Raw genomic sequence first — 23,559 nt, 5'->3', positions numbered from 1 at the left:
TATCAGAGTATGTCGTTATGCTTTTGTTGCGTGGTGCTAGCCTAACATCACATACATGGTCGTATTGTCATTTTTGTTTCTTAGGATCACCATTTTTAGCATTTGATCATTCGGGTCGCTTTGTGGGCTAGTGTGTTTCAACGATGAACACCGTCACCGAGTGGTGAAATCAAGTTTTTATGTAGGACAGTCTCCGTTGAAGGTATTGAGGTACACTCAAATCCATTACACACGTTTTCAACGTACTTTTGTTCGAGCTTGAATGTCTGTTCTCTGTGACAAGCGAAGGCATCATACCCAACACTTCGATGTCGGAGTAGCTGGTTCAGCGCCAGTGAAGCCATGTGATGCTCCAGTGCGAGCTTACTCATCAGCCAATCTATTTCCAGCGATGGAATAATGGCCAACTCGTAGAGGCTTCCTCATCAGGTTGTGAAGGCTGGATTGATTTCGGCAGGTTTACTTCCATTTCAGATAGTGCTTCGTCTGCATCAGTGGCATCAATGGAAACTTCTTGGTCCAGGTGCAGGTTCTGAAGGAGCAACGGTAGCGACTTCGTTTTGTTGGAAATTATCCTGCAGTCCAAACTTGCCCACGAATATGTTGAGGGAAGATTTCTCCGTTGATTCCATAGTTGGTTGTTGGTTGTCAAAGCAATGCTGGATTTGGTTGGCATATGAACGGATCAACTTCCATCGGCCATGTCTTTCGTCCAATAGAACGTTGAAGTTTACTTGCCCAATGACTTCAATAATGACTCCGGAAACCCATTTTCATTTTGAATTGGTTTGGTAGACCTTGGACTAAACTGCATCACCAGCTTGTAGATTCCCAGATACTACGCCATGTTGCCGATTGAACTGATCATTTTTTTGTTGATTAATGATTGGGCTCATCGGCTGTGGGTGCTGAAGTGTAGACTCAGGACTGTCTGCATGTTCCTTTCGATCATCAGCTGAAACGGAGATTTTCCATTCAGGATTCGACTCGGGGTTGCTCTGTAGGCTTGAAGGAAGATTTGCAGTGATTTGAAGATCTTTTCCACCTCGTTAATCTTGAGCAACGCTGTCTTCAAGGTTCTACAAAGCGTTCCGCCTGGCCGTTCGACTGCGGATGATAGGGAGAGATTCTCAAACGTTGAATTCCGTTCTTCTTGCAGAATTCAGTGAACTGTGCCGATGAAAATGATGTTCCATTGTCGGATACGATGGTGGTTAGGATTCCAAAAAGAGCAAACAATTCGTCCAGGAAATTGATGACTGCTGCTGTTGTCGGTGTGCGCACAATGCTGATTTCCGGCCACTGGGAAAAGGCGTCGATTACGACTAAAAAATGCAGGCCGTTGACTGGACCAGTAAAATCTATGTGGATGCGTTCCCAAGAAGACTGTGCTAGCGAAAATGATTGCAGAGGAATTTTCGGAAGTGTCTTCGAGTGAGTAGCACATTTGTCGCTTTGCTTGACGTAATCGGAAATGCTGCCATCGATCTTGGGCCAGTACTGGCCGTTCTTGAGAGAGCTTTCATCCTTTTCATTCCTGGATGTCCTCTATGGAGCTGCTTCAGAATCCGTTTCCGCAATGTTTCAAGAATAAGCAATCGGTTTCCAAGCATAATACATCCCTTTACCAATTCCAAGGCGTACTGATGGGTGTGAAACATCGGGGTTTGAAATGTCCTTGATTCCTTGAAAATGGATAACCTATTTTCGATGTGCTTGACAACTTGCTGGAGAACGGAGCAAGGAAGTAATCCGACTACTTCCTGAAGAGGTACTTTAATGTCACCTTCAGTTGGATTGAAGCGATGACGAAATTTTCCTCCGGTCGGCATTTCTGATCTGGGTGGTGAATACATACTGGATGTCGAAATCGTAACACAGAAGCGTCAGTACCCAGCGTTGTAAGCGATTGATGGTGCGGATTGGAATCCCCTTTTTCGATCCAAATATCCTCTAAAGCGACTGATGATCCGTTTGTAGCGTAAACTTGGAACTTCGGTACAGTGAATACCAAGACTAGACCTTTGTTCGGATTTCAGGAACTGGTTCTGAAGCAGACTCTAGTTTTCTGGTCAGCAGTTTATCAACCAAATCTTGAATTAGAATCGGATTGACCATGTGTTGCTGCAGATTCGCCGCCTCCAGGTGATCACAGAGTTGTTCGATAGCATTCCCAAAGGGAACAAACGTCGCTAACTTGTCTGGCTTTGGGGGCTCTAACCTTCGAATACGCTCTAGGTGACTTTGGAGAATCAGTTCGGGCCGTCCGTGCAGCTGACGAAGTTTATCGATAATCTTCGGCACACACCTTGGAGTCCGTAACGATTTTGAGCATCGGTGAGAAAACGGAATGCATGTGCCACCGCATCGCTTTGAAAGCGCCGTTGGGAAACTTGTGCATGATGAAGGCTCCAATTCCTGACTAGGATGTGTCTGCTGCTACGTTGATGTCCAGAGTCGGGTCGTAATGAGTTAGGAGAAGATCTGACTGGAGCAATTCTTTAAACTTCTGGAAAGACTTCTGACAGTCATGGCTCCAAACGAACTTGGCATCCTTCTTGAGAAGTGCGTCGAGTGGTCTTCGTAGGGTAGCGAACCACTTGAGCAGCGGCCGTTATTTTGGGCACTCTTCGCTATAAGTCAGTCAATCCCAAACCAATTGAATTAAAATTTTGTACACGGCTACGCATTCCAAAAGTTGTGTCAATCGGTTGAGAATTGGCTGAGTTATAGCAGAAAAGTGCCCAAAATAGGACCCCTGCCGAGATGGCTCCACTTCCCTAGCTGGTGCATTTATGATACAAACTCGCCATAAAAATTCACCGCATCGAGGAACGATCGTAGACTGGAAATGTCGCTGGGAGCAGGCATCTTGACAATGGCTTCGATTTTAGCAGGATTCGGTCGTAGTCCAGATTGGTCAAAGATGTGTGCAAGCAGTGTTGTTAAACTCACTCTCAACGCGCACTCATGAACCGCTCCCGCGTGAGCAAACTCGCGCGCGATTCTGAATCTTTCTGCAATAATCCGCGATGTATGTTGATGGTCGGCAAGTTTTTTGAGTCGTCATTCACTTCTACTTGCAGGGAGGCATCACTAAGGTCGATTATGCTGAAATATTTACATCCGTTGAGCGTGCTGAAGATGTCGTCAGGAACTGGCAGCGGTTAGTTGTTGAACTCCAGGGCGGCGTTCAGACCGGTTCAATAAAGCCTGGAGCACATAACGTCCGTTCCGTCGAGGATTGCGTTTTTTTGAAAGTTTTTCCATGGGAAATGTGTCAAACTACTGTCACGCACACGCAAACGTATGCATTGTGCGGGACACTTAATCGGCACAGATACGAATCTTTCCTCCTGGTTTCTTGACCACTGCGATAGGTGCAGCAGTTAATACAACCAAAACGACAACAACCAAAGTAATCATAGTTTGTATTATCAGAACATCAAAATTAATTATCCATTTGCTCTCAGACGCTGTGCTGGTAACATATATAAATACCAACGATATCATAAAGATAGTATACAATATGGATTTATGCGTATCACGATATGGTATAACAATAACAAAGTAATACAAACCACCAATCTAGAACAACATGTTTGACCCGTGCGGTGCTCGGAACAACAAACGTGCTGACGTCAAGAAACTGAAAAACAGATTAGATGAAACTCACCCATCTGAATGCAAGTCCGATAACAACCATCATCGGTTAGCGACTCTGGTGTTGATCAACAAATTATCACAGTTCAAAGTACTGCACTGCTCACTCTCTAATTTTATTTCCAAACATATCCTTCGCATACGGCAGCAGCACATTTTGCAAGTATGTAGGTATTAGTTATGAACACAGATCGTGAAAAGATCATCGAGCAAATATCGCTGATAAGTTTTGTTTATAAACAGATCAACTAATGTAAACTTTCAAACATTATCACTTGCGGCATTAGGCCAGGCTATTCAAATTGATCTACTCGGAGATTGCTGTTGTAGTGCTAAGAACACATAGAAAATGCGATAGGGCAATCTCTGACCATACGAGATTGCTGCCCTTAGTGTCGAACTGCTTAGTAGACGTTTTCCGTAGCTCTCACTAATCATTATTTACATCTTTCACGACGACGTCTGAGCCGATCGAGGCAGACCCCCAGTAGCGGTAAATACAGTAGGACCGATCTAACCGCGAACATTTGTCACCGTTTGGTCGCCTAAGGACAAGAGCTCGTGGCAAGCACGTGGAGACCTCGTTAGTCATATCAACAACGCATTGCGTAAGGATATTCAATAACACTGTTGTACTCACCTGCGAAGCGAATTTTGATCAGATCCAGTGGATGCAGTAACAGCGTGGACGTAACTCCGCCGGAAACTCCGGCCATCAGGTGTTCGTACTTGACGTGGGCCATCCAGCTGAACTTGCCACCTCCGGCCCCGGCCGGTGCCGTGGGACTTTTGAGGGCCGATGCCATTTCTTTTTCTGACGACGATGACGATTTGGTCTGCTGCGGTTGAGTCTTATCGTTTGGCGCAATTTTGTTGCTTATCTTTGTCGCACCTGAAACGGCGAGACGGGTTGTGCTATGATGTCCGTTCTGGTCTCTGGTTTCTTCGTTACTCTCTCTCACTCACTGCTGCGGTAAGCTCGACTGGCCTAGAGCTGCTCGTTCAATGTTTTCTGTTGCTAAATACTCGGCTCTTTAGTTGATATGACGCGATTGGGTGGCTTTCTCTCACTCCACCTCTGTCTGTCTGTCCGTCTCTGGAATAACTGGTGATGTTGTGATGCTCTGAGTGTGCGTGATTCGTGTTGATATACGTTGTGAATTCTGCGTTTTTCGAAACAGGGAATGGGAAACAAACAGAAGTGTTGTGATTACGATTAGGTATATGACACTAAGTTGGACTAGTTTTACAACTGGATTGCTGGTGACGAAGTGAGGCTGAAGAAACAAATGGGCTGACGAATATAAATTACCGATTCTACCTGTTGGGTAGGTTCTTACAATAAGGGCTTCGACTACCTAGTGCTAGTTACCTACGATAAAAACTTTCCACGCGAAACAAAGCGGAACAACTGTTGGAAATTCCCCTCGCAGAAGAAATTTCCTCTAAAGTGAACTAACAATATAGGGGTAAACAATCGAACCAGGAAACATAGTTCCCAAAATCAGATAGGGCGAAAAGAACTTTGCCCCGGAAAGAATTCGGACAACATGTGTACCGCTCCGTCTAGACGGACCCGATGTTTACCACGGAACATTGCGTCACATATCAATTGCGGAGAGTAAATAAAAACTTGACCTCGGATTGTCAGTGTTAATGGGACTTTGCCACCGTATCACCAACCAAGCAACCACCACGGTCAGGCATGATAACTTGGTGCTGCTGCTAGTGCTTCTGCATACCTAAATGGGTTGTTTGTTCTGCAACAGACGAAAACAAAAACATTTTTTTTGTTAATAAAATTAAATTGCCATTGTATAAAATGAAAAAAAAAAAATCATTTTGGATTATCTTTCATTCAGCCATATCAAAAGTAAAGATGATTTGTTTTCGTGAACACTCGCTGAATATTTCAATAACATTGATACAGGTTACTATGGGAAAGAAATAAAAACTGTTTGAAATTTACATTATGTACATTTGAGTACATTAGAGCACATATACGAATGGAGTCTGAACTTGAGATTTTATATTCTTTAAATTAATTTTACCAGATTTACGTATGTCCTTTTCAATAAAATAATGTTTAACATACTGTAACAGATAGCCCCACTAATTCGTCAATCAGATAAATAAGAATCTTTTATCTGGAAATGAAATATGATAACAATATTGGTGAAATTTTCTTATTCTTTTGAAAAACATCTGACAATAACGGAGATAAAAGAATTCCTTATGAAATAGCCTGCCAGAATTGAAACATCATCTAAAGATCGCATCATTTCATGATGAAATAAATGCACTTTTGAGAATCACCCATCTCTTTATGTACATGCAAAAATAAATATATTTCTGTATTTCTTTATTAAGAAAACTGAGGTCGTTAACACATTGCCCTACAATCGGTCACCTACACATTATGAATGGTGCATGTTACTCGACATCTGCACTAGACATTGTCTGTTCCATCTATTCAGCATCTTTTCCAACTATTTAGCACTCATCTAACTAATATAGTTTCAAGACTCTATAGAAATTGAAAGACTCTTCTTCGTAGTTACATCTGGAATAGAGCAATGTGATGTAACGTGATAAGACATCTCAAAACATGTGACGCTGGAGTAGAAATCTCTATTTCATTAATTCTCGTCCCAATACATAAAAAAAAATCTTGTTACCAACGTTGTCTCCAAGGATTCATCTAGGAAAACTTGCTGGGAATGTTTCAGAAATTTATGCAGAGAATGCTTAAGGAGTTGCTACCGGGATTCTCCCAGAGTTGTAATTCTGTAAGAATTTTTCAAAAGTTTCCTCCTAAAATTACTCCGTGAATATATCCAGAAATTTCTAAAGAATCCTTCAGGAATTCCTTCCAGGATTCTTTCAATAATTCCTGCTAGCATTCTTCTAGAAATATTTTCTGGATATTCCCTTTAAATTCGTGCTAATAAATAAAAAGAAAATCGCGTTAAGTACTGTTTCTTTGAATTCCACTAAGAATTTGCATCTTTTGACAGATACGTATTTCGACCTCAACTGTAAGGTCGTCTTCAGTGTCTTGTACTTGACTCGACTCAAGTCAAGTACAAGACACTGAAGACGACCTTACAGTTGAGGTCGAAATACGTATCTGTCAAAAGATGCAAATTCTTAGTGGAATTCAAAGGAACAGTACTTAACGCGATTTTCTTTTTATTTACACATATTCCCCTAACAAGCCCAGGTTAATCATCATCTTCATGCTAATATTATTATAATCCAAACAGCTACCGGAGGAGTGGAAGGAAGGGATAATTGTGCTCATTCTGCGAATGGAGTGATGTGAGAAAAGTCGGAGTCGTATATCGAGGTGAGGAATACCGTCTCGAATGAAGTGACTCGCCGTGTAAATCAAATGGAGAGTCACCTCATTCGAGTCGAGATTTCTCACTTCGATATACGACTCCGACTTTTCTCACGTCACTCCATTCGCAGAATGAGCACAAATCTGTCCCATCCACAAGAAAGGCGTCAAGTTAATGTGTGAGAACTTTCGAGCGATACCACCTACAAAGTGCTATGTCAGATCGTCTTCCGTCGTCTTTCACCTAAAGTAAAAGAGTTCGTGAGAAGTTACCAAGCCGGTTTCATCGACGGCCGGTCGATCTTCATCATGGACGAGAACAGCTTTCCCGGGAAGTTTACCAGACTGATAAGAGCAACGATGGACGGTGTGCAGAACAGCGTAAGGATTTCGGGTGCACTATCCAGTTCATTAGAATCTCGACAGGGACTACGACAAGGAGATTAAAAAAATAATGCAGATACCGTTAGGTCACCATTCACCATTGTATATAACGAATTTGAATATAAATCGTATGGAACGAGTGGTGAATGGAGCCTGAGCGGTGAATGGCGACTTCACAGTATTCCTTCAAAATTTTGTACAAAAATTTCTTTAGGAATTTCCTTCAACAATTCGTCCAGAAGTAACTGCAGACAAGAATTTCATTAGATTTTTTTCTCCAGGGATTCCTACAGAAATTCTTCCAGGTATTTATTGAAAAACCTCCTCTGGACTTCCTCCTGGAATTCTACAGGAATTGTTAAAGATTTTTTTATGAATTCCTCTTGAGAATGCTTCCGGGATTCATCCTGGGGCTAGTCCTGGGGTTTCTTTAGGAACTACTTCAGGAAGTGCTAAAAGAATACCTCTAAAAGTTTCCCCAAGAACTTTTCTTAGGTTTCCTCCAGGACTTTGTCAAGAAATCCTTCAGTGATTTCTTCAGTACGTCCTCCTAGGATTTCTTCAAAAAAAAATCCACCTGGAATACTACCAAGGATTCCTCCAGGGATTTCTGCAGGGATTCCTCTGAGAAATCCAAAAATTCCTCCAGAGATTTTTGCAGGAATTCTTCTTAACAATCCTGTTGAAAACCTCATTAATAAAGACAATAATAATAATAATTAACAATCCTCTAGGCTTTACTCTAAAGATTTTTCCAGAAGTTCTTCTAGATATACCTCCAGAAACTCCTCCAGTTCCTGAAGGAACGAACTTCTAAAGGGGTTCTCCCAGAAGTTTCTCCGTGGATTCTTCCAGTGATTACCCCAGAAATTCCTTCAGGGATTCCCCCCGGAATTGCTCCAGGGTCTCCACGAGGAATTCTTCTAGGCATCCCTCCAGTAATTCTTCCAGGCAGAGATTCATCTAGAAATTACTAACAGGAACCCTCTAGGGATGACTGCAGGAATTTTTTCATGTTCTTCTTCTTCTTCTTTATGGCTCTACGTCCCTACTGGGACTTGGCCTGCCTCGTTCAACTTAGTGTTCTTTGAACACTTCCCCAGTTATTAATTGAAGGGCTTTCTTTGCCTGCCATTGCATGAATTTCTATATTGTCAGGCAAGTACAATGATACGCTATGCCCAGGGAGTCGAGAAAATTTTCCCGACTGGAACGGGAATCGAACCCGCCGTCTCCGGATTGGCGATCCATAGCCTTAACCACTACGATAACTGGAGACCGCAATAGTGGCTCACTTCGACTGTTAATATCCGTACTACCCCAAACTGTGTGATGAGCATTGGCGTCACAGCCAATGTTGAATGATTTGTTGTTTTCTTTAACAGAATTGAACAAATGATGCGGTCTCAGGAGGAGGAGGAGGTATCTCATCCTAAAACAGTTTACTATTTTGTGTCATAACCCTAAGAATCTTTTGTTTATTGGACCATGGCTAATGAAAATGGGCGCGCTGGTACTCCACAGGCATCGTTAACGCTTAGGTTTTTATTAGCCCCCCCAACCATCCATTCCTAGGCACGGTTCTCATTAAACCGCTTGACACCATGAATTAGGGGTCGCCTGTTTGATGGACTTTTACCACCGGATCAGGTAATCTGCAGTCATATTCTTTGCCAGTTAAAGGATCTGCTACCGATACTGCACGGCTATCTAGGTTGATCGAAAGAAGAAATTAATATTGATGATCAACTTCTTTCGGACCCAAACATCCGGCAATCTCTTGATATTGCCTATTTTTTCGGTTTCTTCCTTGGAATCTTGGAAAGATTGTTCTGGAAATTTCCCAGGAATTTATGTTAGAATTTCTCAGAAATTTTTCAGGAATTCTTTTAATTTCAGATGGAATACTTACAAGGATTCTTTAATGATTCTCCAAGGAATTACTTCACGATTTGGGTGTTAAAATGTTTAAAAATATGTTGATTTTTGAATGTTAGACGATGGAAAATTCAAATTGATTCCCGGTTTGGCGTGCAGATTTTGAATATGGATTTATCTTAACACTGATAAAGAAGCCAATTTCTCTAGGAATGCTTGTAAAGGGAACTCTTTCAGAAATAACTCAAGAGATTCATCCTGGAACTCATCTAGGTAGCATCCATTTATTACGTAACGCTAAAATCGTCAATTTTGGACTCCCCTCCCCCCTCCGTAACGCGTTTTTGTATGAAAATCCTAAAATTTTTGTATGGGCCGTAACGCTTGGCCGTACCCCCCCCCCCTCCCCCTAGAGCGTTACGTAATTTGTGGACGGCGCCCTAGAGAATTCATCAAACATTCATTATGGGACTCGCGGCAGGGAATGATTTTAGCTCAGAACACTTTGTTCATTAAAGCGGAAACGGAGCCAGTTCATATATACAGTATCGGACAATAAAAATGCACCAAAGCCGTTTTCCCATACAAACTAGTCAACTTTAGATTACCATATCTCAGTTACTTCTCAACCGATTGTTTTCATTTTTCTGTAACGAACTACAAAACATTCCAATTTTCGAAAACTATTGAAAAAGTTCAGTGATAACTATTGTTACAAAAGTTACAGATAGGTTGAATTTTGACAATAAAAATGCACCAAGACAAAAAATTGTATAGCAAAAAATGTTGAAGTCAAATCATGTTGGTCTGTTCAGCAAACTTATTCGTCATCACACAAGAAACATATTTGCCGAAGACACCATAATGATATGACGTAATCATTTTTTGCTATAACATTTTTTTGTCTTGGTGCAATTTTATTGTCAAAATTCAACCTATCTGTAACTTTTGTAGCAATAGTTATCACTGAACTTTTTCAATAGTTTTTGAAAATTGGAATGTTTTGTAGTTCGTCACAGAAAAATGAAAACAATCGGTTGAGAAGTAACTGAGATATGGTAATCTAAAGTTGACTAGTTTGTATGGGAAAACGGCTTTGGTGCATTTTTATTGTCCGATACTGTATGAAGGCAGTTGATAATTAATTGCTAATGTTTAAGTTCACAGTGCAAACAACTACTATAAGCTCTGCAAAACATATGACCTATGCATCATAATAGTTTGGAAGACAGTTTGAACGACGCTGAATATCTCGTATAAAACAGTTTATGTCACTCTTCAAGTAAGTCTATTGATTTTCGTGTAACTATGTAACGTCACTCTGACTACTACGAGTGTAGATCTGAAACTCTACTATTCGGAATAGTTTAGTTGATCTAGAATTTCCCAATTAAATTTTGGAATGGTGTATGCAATTCTAAGGAGGTCATAGATAATGGTTGGGTATGTGATGTTACAGTTTATAGCGAATATAACTATAGTATCGTCTGCAGATGTCAAGGGTTTACTCGACGATAATATGAACGACCTTCAATGTATATACTATTATCTATTAGTCTTGAAGCATGTCCAGCAACCATAGTCGATTATGCAACGGATATGACTATCTACTGTTAGATATGTAATTCTAAACTCCAAGTTAGTTTGAGTAGCTTGTATTATCCTACTAAGGTTGATTAGTGGCTTCTGAGTTTCCAAGAGATTCTCGGCTTACAGAAGATGTTGCTAAAACGAACAAAATATTTCTGCAGATCGAAAGGACTGAATTTCAGAATAGTTTGCAATGCATACACACTTAATTTAGAATACCGTGTTCGGTAAATTTTTGACGAAAATAGAACAGCTGAATGCGGTCAAAATGCATCGTTTACCTTTTGCACCCGCTTTTGACAGTTGGTGTACTGAGCCTCAGTAAAATCGATTACCGAAGCTACCGAAATAGTTCTGCTGTTCTATTTTCGTCAAAAAAGTGCTGAACAAGCAATTCAGGATTGAGTATGTAGAATATTCCAAGGTATGAAAAACAATTCCTTACTCATTAAAATATGTATAAATGAAATCCGTATACAGATTCAGCATTCAATGCAATAGGTGTAATCAATTATTTCGTTTTTGTTTTAACTTTCTGGTGTTCAGGATGTTTTATGATGTCAATGATGTCTCAAGCCCAATTATTCATATTTTTCGTAATAGAGGCATAGGTATGCAATAGTTTTACCGAAAGCACAGTTCAATTTTATCCAGAGATTGATTCCATACGGCCTTTGACCCCTCCCAATTTATTTACGCTATTCGCCAATATAAAGGATGTTGCTATACTCATATTTATGAAAAGGAACAGGCTGGATCTATGACAAAACTGAGAGTTATATATAATATTTTCAAATATTTTCAATCACAAAATTCGTGCATTAGATTTCTATCCATAGTCTATAGAATATTGATTTTATAATTGGTAAAATATTTGGAATTTGTACACTGTGGTGCATAATTGATCTGACAAACGTCGATTTTCATACAAAATGGCCAAGTTTAAGATGCTGTAGCTATGGTTTGCTTTGATGGATTGAGCTCAATTTTTGACACGGAACTACAAATATGCTGAATTTTGTGTATACAAAGTATAAAATGTTTTCGTTCACAGGTCTGGGCGTGGCAAGGCGTTGAAAACATTGCAAAAGTGATCGGACAGCGGTACCCCTTTGATTTAGACGCGTGCCGCTGTCCGATCACTTTTGCAATGTTTTCAACGCCTTGCCACGCCCAGACCTGTGAAAGAAAACATTTTATACTTTGCATACACAAAATTCAGCATATTTGTAGTTCCGTGTCAAACATTGAGCTCAATCCATCAAAGCAAACCATAGCTACAGCATCTTAAACTTGGCCATTTTGTATGAAAATCGACGTTTGTCAGATCAATTATGCACCACAGTGTACTACATTTGTTCACAGGTAAACATGATCAGGGTGGCCACTCAATTTCAGTTTTGGAATTCCCGTCTTTTTCCCGGTTTTCCCGGGACGATTACCAAATTTTTCCCGGATTTTTAAAGTGCACATTTTTAGGGCAGGTACGTAACCCCCAATGCTTGTATTACTTGAAAAATTTACCATGTAAAAAAGAATGTTCTCTGGTATGCGATTAGCTAGTGAATACTAATACGTTTCCTCGACAAACCGGGTCCTTTAAAAACATTTGAAGTTAAAAGTGATTTTAAGTTTCAGTACTTACTACTATACAGTAATATATTATATGAGGATCGGAATGACTAATTTTATTTAAATATTTTATATTTACATATTTGCAATCATGAAAGGCTAAGACAACAATATTATACTTTTATCACCAACCCTTGATTATACATATTCATGGTTAATAGGTTTGGTTGAAACCATGTGTATATCTGAACAAATTTTAGTAAAGTATTGCAGAAATGTAAAAAAATAAAATCAATTCAAATGCATGTTGGTAAAAAGCAGTTTGAAACAAATCGAAATAATTTCTAGCAAAAGCAAATTGCCAAAATTGCGTAAAAAAATCGCATAACTTCGAGAAAATCGGGTAAAAAATCGTGCAAAATAAAATCGCGAAAATAAAGCCGTGTAATCAAAGAATCATATAATCTGCCAATGTAGTGTACTGCCGTGAATCGCAAGTCAGTCCCATCTGTAAAAAGTAGGCATTGAGAAAATGGACTCTAAAATTTTCAAATTCGATTTCTATGTGAAACTTCAAAAAATTGCCATAAATTGCAGTGGCGTCGCGTAACCTAACTTTTTACCTGTGCACCGACCCTAAAACTTGCAACTGAAGAGGATTTATGGTCAAAATCGAAATAGAAATGGGTGTAAGCAGCTGTTCCTGTCATATTATAATTATTACAAGCAAATTTGTTCAAACAATTCAAGAATTTATACTTGGTGCACAGATAAAAAGTGAGGTTACGCGACGCCACTGATAAATTGAGAACTTCTGCGATCATCACGAAACTTTCACACACTGTTTCAAACGTGAAAACGTAACAGTGAAAATATAAAACTGGCTAAAACAGTGTTAAGTTTTGTACTGGAGGGTACCCAAGTTCGTAATGGGACTGACTTGCGATTACATTTCATTATGGGACAATCTGACTTGGTGTTGTTTTTTTTTAATTTTACTAACAAACTATATATTTTTATTCACGCAGCTAAAAGATCATCCGTAGAAAGATCGAAAACGGTTATTAACTCATTTTTGTCCAAAATGCAGATGGGACTGACTTGCGATTCACGGCAGTGTAGCTCTGTAAAATTATATCTTTGTTTTTTTCGGCTAATGCACTATTTTTAGTTTACGAACATCAAAAAACAAAAGATGAAAGTAAGACTGTGATACAAGAATTTCTTTATAAGCAGAAATTTAAATAGCTCATTTTCGAGAATAATTTCAAATAGTTAAATCTGTAATTGTCATTTATATCGCATCAAAATTAAGGATTCTCATCTCAGGAAATTTGAAGAATCTTATGAAGACATTGATTACATTGTAAGTATGGGACACGCTTGTATGGAAAAAATAAACCCTTGCTCCAGTCGACTTTTTAGATCCCATTTAGGTCCCATATGAACTGTACAAAATTTCAGCGCAATCGGTGAAACTATAATTTAGCGCAAGCGGTTCAAAGTTTTCATAGGATTTACTATGGGAAAAGTTACACTTTCAGATGAAAAATCGCAGAAGTCGTCCTTTGTCTCCTTAATTCAAATCGTTCAACGCTTCTTGTAGAAAAATCATTTATGAAACTTTCCTTCGAAGACCGCAAAACGATTGGATGTTTGTTAAAAAAGTTATTGATTTATTACCGTTTAGTGATCCAACGAACGGCTTTTTGTTTTGTTTTATTAGCAGCACTGCTGCTGCCGTTGTTGCACGGGGTGGCGGGAGGCATCACCACCCCCAGAAACAGCAGCAGCCAAGGCAGCAGCTACAGTGCTGCTAATAAAACAAAACAAAAAAGCCGTTCGGTGGATCACTAATCGGTAATAAATCAATAACTTTTACCACAAGCATCCAATTGTTTTGCGGTCTTCGAAGGAAAGTTTCATAAATGATTTTTCTGCAAGAAGCGTTGAACGATTTGAATTAAGGAGACAAGGGACGACCTCTGGGATTTTTTATCTGAAAATGTAACTTTTCCTATAGTAAATCCTATGAAAACTTTGAACCGCTTGCGCTAAATTATAGTTTCATCGATTGCGCTGAAATTTTGTACAGTTCATATGGGACCTAAATGGAATCAAAAAAGTCGACTGGAGCGAGAATTTGATGTTTGTCCCATACTAATGTGTATGTCATTGATTTGAATTACATAGACATATTTTTTTTATTTTGAATCTTTCCAATCCCATCCTGAATCTGTACGTGGTATTCTCGGTAAAAGAATGTCTATCATGAATTTTTTTTTGCTTGCTTTTTAAGACATAAAATTAAATCATATTCTTTAGGGGGTGGCCCACGCTTGTGGCACTGTAAGCGTACAATTAATAAAATCTTTGTTGTTCTAGAAAGTTACTGACACATCCTACCGTGACGTTACAACGTTTTGATACCTTTTCTGTCAGATTTCCCACTATAACTCGTAAATTCGACCGTAAGCCCTCAAATATTTTTACATGTTCGGATTCCTTGTAAAATTTCTAAAAAGAATGATTTGTTTAACAGGTAGTTTTCATTGGAAAAGTTTGTTAAAAATGAGAATTCGTAGCGTGCCCTTACAACGTTGTAAACGGTTAAGATTTGATCATATGCGTAGAAAATCATTTCTCACCGCTTAAAAAGTTTGCACTCATCAACCTAACACCCTGCATATAATGCTTCATTAAACCTTGAAGGATTTACCAAACCAGTGACAAAACCTCCATAAATAATATATAAGAGTAAAAAGCATAAAAATTGTTACTTGAGAGTGATTTTCAATTCCAATTTATATCTAATATGTATTCATAAAAAACATTAATGTCCGAAACGATGTCTCAATGCAATACGAGACACATTAAAAAGAAGTTTGATTTATTTATGTTTATGAAACTCAATTTTCATGCGTTTCATGTTACACAGTAGCTGGACAATAACAGATTGATAAATAGGCAAAATACCATTCGTGAGCACAGATTTAATGAAAAATATTTGTTTGAACATTTCATGAGGTGGGTCAAGTCGATCAATGTTACCCCGGTTTAGGGTAATTATTAAAAATAAACGAAAATGAGACTCAAATTTCTGACGAAATATTAACAGAATTTTCGTCAAACATTCTCGCCATTTACCTTACGAATCAGTCGCACCTCTCACCTCTCACATCAAGCTGTGTGAGCAGTGCTGCCACTCAAAGCTAGAAGGCGCTACTGTAGCAGTGTTACCACCTCACAAGAGCAGACCCCCACCCCAACCTTCCCTATCCACCCAGACATACTGTCGTCCGTCATCACAGCGCCTACTGCTCTTCCCTGTTATCGAAGCGTGTTTGATTGCTCACTAAAATTCATCCCGATGTTTCGACAGCCTCTAAAAATGTGATGATTCCCTAGAAATTTGTAACAAATACTGGTTGTACTTACTATTACTATTATTATTAGAAAATTTCCAACGAAGCGATGTGTCTCCTCCGTTCGCGATTTATCTTTCGTTCTGTCTTTCCTCGAAGGGAATCAATCTTCTTTTGTTATTGTTTAGAGAAGGGAAACAATTTGCGGCTCGCCTATGTACAATATATACAGGAAGGGAAAAAATCCAAATGGAAGCGAACACGATGACCTATACGGTGGCCCTCCCCTTTTCGACGACGGGGGTGGGAGGGTCAAATAGGCAAACCACGACGACGATAGTTCGTAGCAGATTGACAACAACGGTCACGGTGCAGCACTTCACGGGTTCGGATTTTTTTCGGACAACTTTCAGCAGCCATTCAGCGACTGATAAGGGCACAGAAATATGACGTAAACGCAGTCTTTTCGCTAACGAGGGCAGATACTTCTACGTCTGCAGTCAGTGGCGTTTTGCACATTTTGCGAGCACTGGCACTAAGTCACAAAAATTAATTGAAATTCCGAACGGAAATGGATTAAATTCCGTAGATCTTCTTCCTTGGCAACTGCACGAAAGAGGAGACACCTCTCGAAGCACACGAAATGGCGAATAATTTTGCTTCCCGCACGAATGACACCACGCGAACTCCGCAGCAGGCTCTGGCTTTTCAAGGTTGCTTATCGATTTTCTTTATGTTGCTCACTTGCTGACAACAACATGGAGGAGCACCAACCCAAATCAGGAAAGATTGTCGGATGATGACGATGGCAACGGTTGCTGCGATTGTGATGTGGATTCTTCCGCAGGGGCAAAAAAACTGAACGCACTTCACTTGGCTTCGCTTACTTCGACTCTTGACAACTTCCACCACGCTCTGATGACTGATGAATGCTTCGTCGTTGTTGTTGTATTACTACTGCTCTCTCTGCTCTGCTGCTGCTTCGCCTGTGTCCTGCCTGGCTGGATGGCGTGTTGTGTGTCGCCCGCCCCGTGCGCATGGAGTTACACGCACACACACAGACACTCGCACCGAAGCGAGGACGAAAACAGAGTGCAGGTGAGCAGCTGGGCTGGGTAGCGAAGCAACTGACTCGTGATCGGATGATGCCCGTGCGTTTGTACCTAGGCAGGCCTTGGAAGGAAAGGATGAATGAAGTCGCGGTGGTTCATCGGCGACGTTCTCGTGTCAGGTTGACAGTTACTTTTGGTAGCGCTGGAGCGGACGGACGCAACGGTACTTTTCATTGATGGTTTCATAGCAGGCTTGTGGATGCTATAAACTATGAATGGAGGTGATTTAAAGTAACGGTTAATTGTGTAGCGGTACGTCCTGGACTGAGCGCGTCAAAAAACATAAGGCGTTTCCATAATCGTTCAACAAGTCTATGGTTTAACGAACTACGTAATATGGAAACGCATGGTTAGTAGTAACTTTGCGAATGTGTATTCCAATTATTCTTTCAATAGTACAGTAACATATTTTGCTGGATACTTTTCAGCAATGCACTGTTTTTCTGATTATCAGCATTAGTTATATATTTTGGAAATCAGCCCACTAAAACTTTATCCTCTCTTTCTTCCTCACCTTCGCGGTACACCTGTTAGGGACGACTTCGAGAAAGGGAAACCGTACATGAGTACTCTCTATTGTTAAGCGATCCTCCAGCTATCGCCTTAAGTTGTCCTCTCCCCTGTGGAAGATTGGGTCCTGGCTAGTACTATGGACTACCCTGGTTTCAAGCTTCCAGATAGGGAGGCAATTTGCTGTTGGTTGACCCGCCATTTTCTCTGTAGATTCGGTAGACCGTGGGATACGGAATCCCACTTGTCCGTCTCCGTATACTATAGACATCCTTTCAACAACGTCGCTGTCTGCGCATTCCGGAGACACAGGGGAGCCTGCATGTCTGAATCTGTGCAGATATACCACCTAAAACACCCATGGCCTGACAGAAATTGTGTCTAGTGAAAGTTCACCTCGCCATGCGGCCTGCTCGTCCATTCATATACGCTCGGTATGAGCTTGATGTTAGGCCACGTTACTCGAAACACTCTTCATCCTCTGCCACCACCAGTGCTTTGGACATCATGTCCGCGATATGCGCTGACCACCCTAGGCACATCAACCGGTGGGTATGTACTCTCAAGACGCTCCACGTTCCAGTTGGTCATTAGCGCACTCGATCACGCGTCGGTGCCATGTCGTAGTATGAAGACTGCTACTGTCGCGAGCAGCTTCCGCTTGCTTGAGACTGTTGCCGAGCTATTTGACATAATCTTCGACAATGTCAAAATCGTCATGCTTGCCCGTTTACAGGCATATTCCACGTTGCTTCCGAATTTCAGCTTATCGTCGGTCATGACCCCAAGTTGTTTCAATGAGTGCTTAGAGTTGAACGTGCACCCGCCTGTGATGAACACTGTCTGTTGTTCAGACTTGCGGTTGTTTACCTAAAACACCTCCGTTTTGTGGTGCGCGAGTGCCAACTGTCTCGACGTCATCCAGTCCTTCACTATGCCAATTGCGTGCGTTGTTGTCAGTTCTCCTTCCTCTATCGACTCGCCGTATACCACGAGGGTAATATCATCAACGTTCCATAGTACTGAGCCCAGGATGGTGCTCCTCACACTTTCCTTGGTGCTTTAGATTAGCACCCTATTCTGGAAGTAGCTCTCCAGTATCCGGCATATGCCAACCGGGATTCCTAGGGGCACGCGATGGCGACCCAGTTGACGATGTTGAACGCATTCTTTACGTCCAGCGTGACGACCGCATAATAGTGGATTCCTGTTCGCTTCTTTTGGTGCACGACAGTATCCACCGTCGATCGACCCTTCCGGAAGCCGAACTGGTTATCCGAGAGGCCAGAATCATCTCGTTTCTCGGTATAGACCATCATCCTCGACAGAATGATCCGATCCAACAGTTTCCCGACGGTGTCCAGAAGGCAGATAGCTCTGTATGCCAACGGGTTGCCAGGTGGCTTCCTGTGCTTGGGCAGTACGCAGTAGAACCAATCTTTGCCTTCTCCACCTCTCCGGAAATTGACCTCTGTCTAGGCACACATCTGCGTAGCTAAGCTATTCGGAACATTTCATGGCTAGCCTCGATGTCCGTCATGATGGCTACTGTCGGGATACCGTCCGGACCCGGAGCCTTGTTCAACATAAGCGACTTCTCTATTGCGATGAGCTCGTTCGTTCGTTGCTGGGGCGACCTCGCATTGGTCGGTTTGGCCATTGGCGCTTTGGCCAATTTAACAATAGGGGATGGGAGCCTATGGTCTTGTATCGTGGCGCAGGAATAACTTTTCCACGATCTTGTTGACCCTGCAGTTTGAGGTAGGGTTTAGACCAGGACTTCAGAATGTCACAATAATGATGGACTCTGCACCGTTTTTACTGTAGGTTTTTTTGTCACATACTTTCACGACATCCACTTTCAGTCTAGCCATAATTTCGAATAGAGACTAGCTGCGTTAGTAGAGCGGCTATTCCATTCTACCGCCTGGACGTTGAAGTCTTTATTGATGACCACGGGACTAAACCCCACTAGTGCACTTGATACGAAATCCGGCATGGACGAGAACTGGCCTATTGGCCCCTCCAGGTGGAGTTGAGGGGGTGGGAGAGGTGTTTGCGTTGGTTAATGTTGTGGTGCAAAACACCTCTGGAAACCCCCTACCCTAAATCAGCATACCCAAATCTATGAAACCTCCGTAAACGCTTTAAACTGACCCTGCAACCCCTTAAAAATCCCCTGAATCGCCTTAAACCACCCTAAGACGACCCAGAAAGCCTCCTGTCACGTTCTTGGATCTCCTGAAACATACCGGGACCCACTAAAACCTCTTGAAACAAGTATATCCCATTGAGCATAAACAAGTTAGGCATAAGACTTTTGAATGCAAAATAATACCTGACGTCTATATCTATCGTATTTAGGCCTATCGTATTTATGCCTAATATCCGTTAGCCTAACGTCGCGAAACCACCGCCTCCTAAAACTTCCTGGAGTGCTCCTGACTCTGCCACAGAGATTCCCTGAAATAACCCCTTTGAATGCCCGTGTAGTTGCCGGCTTAGAATAGCACTACGGACCACCTGTTCCGGGGGTAAAAGTCCACCAAACAGGTAACCCCAATCCAAGGTGTCAGGCGACCCGTGCTGAGGGATGAATGGTTGAGGGGGTTTAAAATATGCTCGATCTTTAAGGAGAAACTTCAGAGAGTACCAATATGGCTGCCACAATGGCCGACTTGGACCCCTACTCACGTTTTCAAGAGCACAAATCTTAAAAATTTGTAAACAAATGCGGTCGATTTGGAAAAGCTGCTTCTTTTTGCAAGTGAGCAAAGCCAGGATAATCAAGTGCGACTTGGTTCGATTCTTCGTTCGTCAGATTTGTGCCTCTAATGTTTGTATGCAAAATTCCAATGGGCTTTCTTGATGTTTCACCTTAACGGAGCCCGTAGCGTGGGTGAGATCACCTTTTTGGGTTGCGTTGCGGCGAAAGATCTACCAAACCGAACCCTAGTCCTAACTGCTTCCAGCTAGTGGAGCAGCACATTTGAGTAATCAAAGGAAAATACTTTGGTCCTTATTACATTTCACACCTTGTTGAAAGTGATAGGTCTCGGTTTTAGGTGTGGCCGAGATGGATCTTGAAACAAGGAAAAATGGGTTAGTATTCCTAATCTTTTATTCGGTGTTCACTGGTTTGAAACAGAAAGGACTAGGGTTCCGATGCATGGTCAATATCGGTATCATTTCTTGACGTTCTCGTTAAGGGATCCGATTTTGACTGAAAAAGGAGCGTGTTAAAAGCGGAACCTATCAATCAGAATCCTTCCTTGCGATTATGTTGAAAATGACTACTGTAACAAAACCGAATACTTTATAACTTCTCAATGGTGATAAAGTAATACGACATGCACTATACAAAGGACACGGGGTATACCACAATAGATCAAAATTTTGGTCGCAGTGGTTATGTCCCGAACAGAGAAAAAAAAAACCCCTTTGAAATTCCTAAAATTACCCCAGAAACCATTTAAAATCCTCACCGAGAATCTCTACCCAGATAACCACTAAGCACTGTTCTGAGCATTATAACGGCCATTAAACAGCTTTTCAGTGCTAAATAGCTCTATATAAGCATTCCCAATGCTTATAGGCACTAAAATAAGCCCTGTAAGCCTATATAAAGCCTACAAGCTGTAAAGAAGTTTGTCAGTGCTGTCACAGGGCTTGAGGGCTTGGAGAACATGACGTTTATATCAATCAAAATAGATTTCGACCAAAACAGACTCGAGTCGGTCACGATCAATTCATTTTTAACATCCATGCCGGATGGGATTGGAGGAACGGAATCATTTTTGTTGTTGGAATGTTTCTCGGAATGGTGTTGTTAAATGAATAATGGAATCTGGTTATCTTGATTATTGCATTTTTTCAATCATGACAAACTCCAGCTCGTTTCCCTCTTCTTCTGAAACGTTTCCCGACCATTTATATAAACATTGCTTCTCCTGCATCAATTCCTGCGTTCGTCACCACCAAGCTTACCATATCATTTTCAACCTTCGCCTTCGAAATGCCCAAACTATTTTGTTTTTCATGGTTTAAATCAGAGTTTCTCAAACTATGGGTCGCGACCCACTGGTGGGTCGCGGGCTGATTTTTGGTGGGTCGCGAAGTCATTAATGTTTATGTCAAATGATATTGCTAACCTTTTTCTAAGTTTCTCCTTAATTCTATTCAAAATATTGAATTATAAGTCTTTGTCTGGAGTATATTGAATATTGTTGAAACTACTGCAGGCATTCTGAAATAGATTATGAAACTATGGTTTTTAATCAGATATTATAAGATTGGGGTAAAATTTTAGAATTTTTTTCTGAAAAAATGAGATGCTAGCAGTTAGACCTAAGCGTGTCAGATTCAGCAGCTCAAATATAAAAAAAAAAAGCAATAAGTTAAAATTTCGACAAGACTAAGAGTTAAAGGATGATGTGCACTTGGGCACCTTAACCTACCGCCACTTGCGTGGTTGGCTACCACCCCAGCATCACGCTAATGCTGAGTACAAAAAGCTTGATGAAGCATTAAAAAACATTTTTTTAAGTTTGAGTGCTACGTAACATATGTTTATAACATCATATGAAAGTGATAAAATGTATCTACTTATAAAGGCAGTTCAAATTGCAAAAAAATCTCGTGAAAATACGTGCTGGTGGGTCGCCAAATTCTATAAAAATCAAAACTGTGTCGCAAAAGTTTGAGAACCCCTGGTTTAAATACTAGTTTGAATACACCATTCCCATGGTGCATTGGTGGAGCAGATGAGAAAAGCCATGGACTTGGACTTGATCAGGAACCCGGAGGACAACAGCTAGAATATGGATGAAGTAGCAAAAAAGCAACTTCAATGGAAGCGAAGGAAGTTAGAAAAGAACAGGAAATAAACAAAATATTTTTTTTTCTTTTTTCTTTGTCAACTTTTGACAAATTTCGCTCCAGAGACTTGGGAACGATATTTTCAAGTTGGCCGTATATCAGCCAAATAATTCGCCAAAAGTCCCAAGTAACATTTTTTAGCTGCAAAGACTATCATACACCTTCTTAATCTTAACGCATGAATTTGTGCGCTAATCGAACACGAATAGGTTTTATAGAAATGGCGGTTCAGCCTGAATGATCTTAAGAACTCACCGCTTGGAAGATAGCTTTTAAAAATATAAACAAACTGAAAGTTTTGTATTTTTGTCAGTTTTTAAGAGGTGTTTCGCTTTTTTTAATCTGATTTATCTGCTCGAGTGCATGGTAAGTAAACAGTGGTAATCAATAAGGAGCTTCCTACACCAGCTGCGACAGACTTTGTGGGAATAAAGTGAATCTACGAAACTTATAAGGTGCTGGAGCTAGAGCAAACGATGCCATCCCTTGCCCCATCGGCTGCTTCCGAAATCTCGGTTACAATCGGACTCTAGCGGAAAAAACTTAGTTTGGTCGCCTAGCTAGAAAAACTAAGCCAGTCAGAGGTTTTCCAATTCCGTTTACTTCAAATAGAATGAACAATTATTACGCCTGATAATTCACCGTTTGTTTGTGTGGCATATCAAACCTATTGATCGCAATTGCAGTAACACTTTTTAGTAAGCTTTAATGCTCCCTGTGGTTACTCAGAATAGGTTTGACATGGCTTTAGTACAACTTTATGTCATCTATTTGGTTTTAAAACCGATAAGATATGACATGCCTGCAGCTTTGAAAAAGGTTTTAGTACCCAGTTTTAATACGTACTAAACAATTCGCTTACAATGAAATTTTTGCTTGGTGAAAAGGCAAGCAGATAAGTTTTATTCAATGGTCTTTTAGATATCTATGAACTGTTTCAAAGTTGCTTGAATCGTTAAGACTGCTTGACAATATTTACTGCACCATTATATCAAAAAGGGCTTACCAAATCCATGACAAAGCCTATTTAAATAATGTCTAAGAGCAGAAAGCATAGCAATTGTTACTTGGGGTGGCTTTTGAGCAGCTCTATAAGAGGATTTAGAATCAATTAGCTCTGTTAGCCAGGTTCTACATTCGACTATAGAGCCGACTTAATGCCATTTTTACGGCTTAATGGTTACTTGGGTATTGTTCCCCCTTTAAACTCTCTGGTTCACGTTCACCTCTTCTTATTCTTCTTCTTCTTCTTGTTCTTCCTTAT

General features: G+C 40.7%; 1 protein-coding gene across 2 annotated transcripts in view; it reads right to left on the bottom strand.

Annotated features, from left to right (window-relative positions):
• LOC109423339 (solute carrier family 25 member 32) overlaps nt 1–16,956 on the bottom strand; it is a 33,190-nt gene extending 16,234 nt beyond the window's left edge. The window contains exons 1-2 of one of the 2 annotated variants that reach the window (XR_009998093.1): nt 15,869–16,955; nt 4,304–4,826 (exon numbers count right to left, since the gene is read on the bottom strand). Coding sequence is in view for 1 of the 2 variants with exons in the window: in XM_062854235.1 (XP_062710219.1) it covers nt 4,304–4,469 (166 nt within the window). In the remaining variant the exon portion in view is untranslated. Of the gene's footprint in view, nt 1–4,303; nt 4,827–15,868 lie in introns of both variants that reach the window. The other variant, XM_062854235.1, reaches the window with a different exon arrangement.
• Between the last annotated feature and the right edge of the window lie 6,603 nt (nt 16,957–23,559).

Source organism: Aedes albopictus, chromosome 2 (assembly GCF_035046485.1).
Source record: "Aedes albopictus strain Foshan chromosome 2, AalbF5, whole genome shotgun sequence".
Taxonomy (NCBI): Eukaryota; Metazoa; Arthropoda; class Insecta; order Diptera; family Culicidae; genus Aedes; species Aedes albopictus.
Note: the sequence above shows the minus strand (reverse complement) of the source record. Positions and strands in the feature narration are given on the sequence as shown.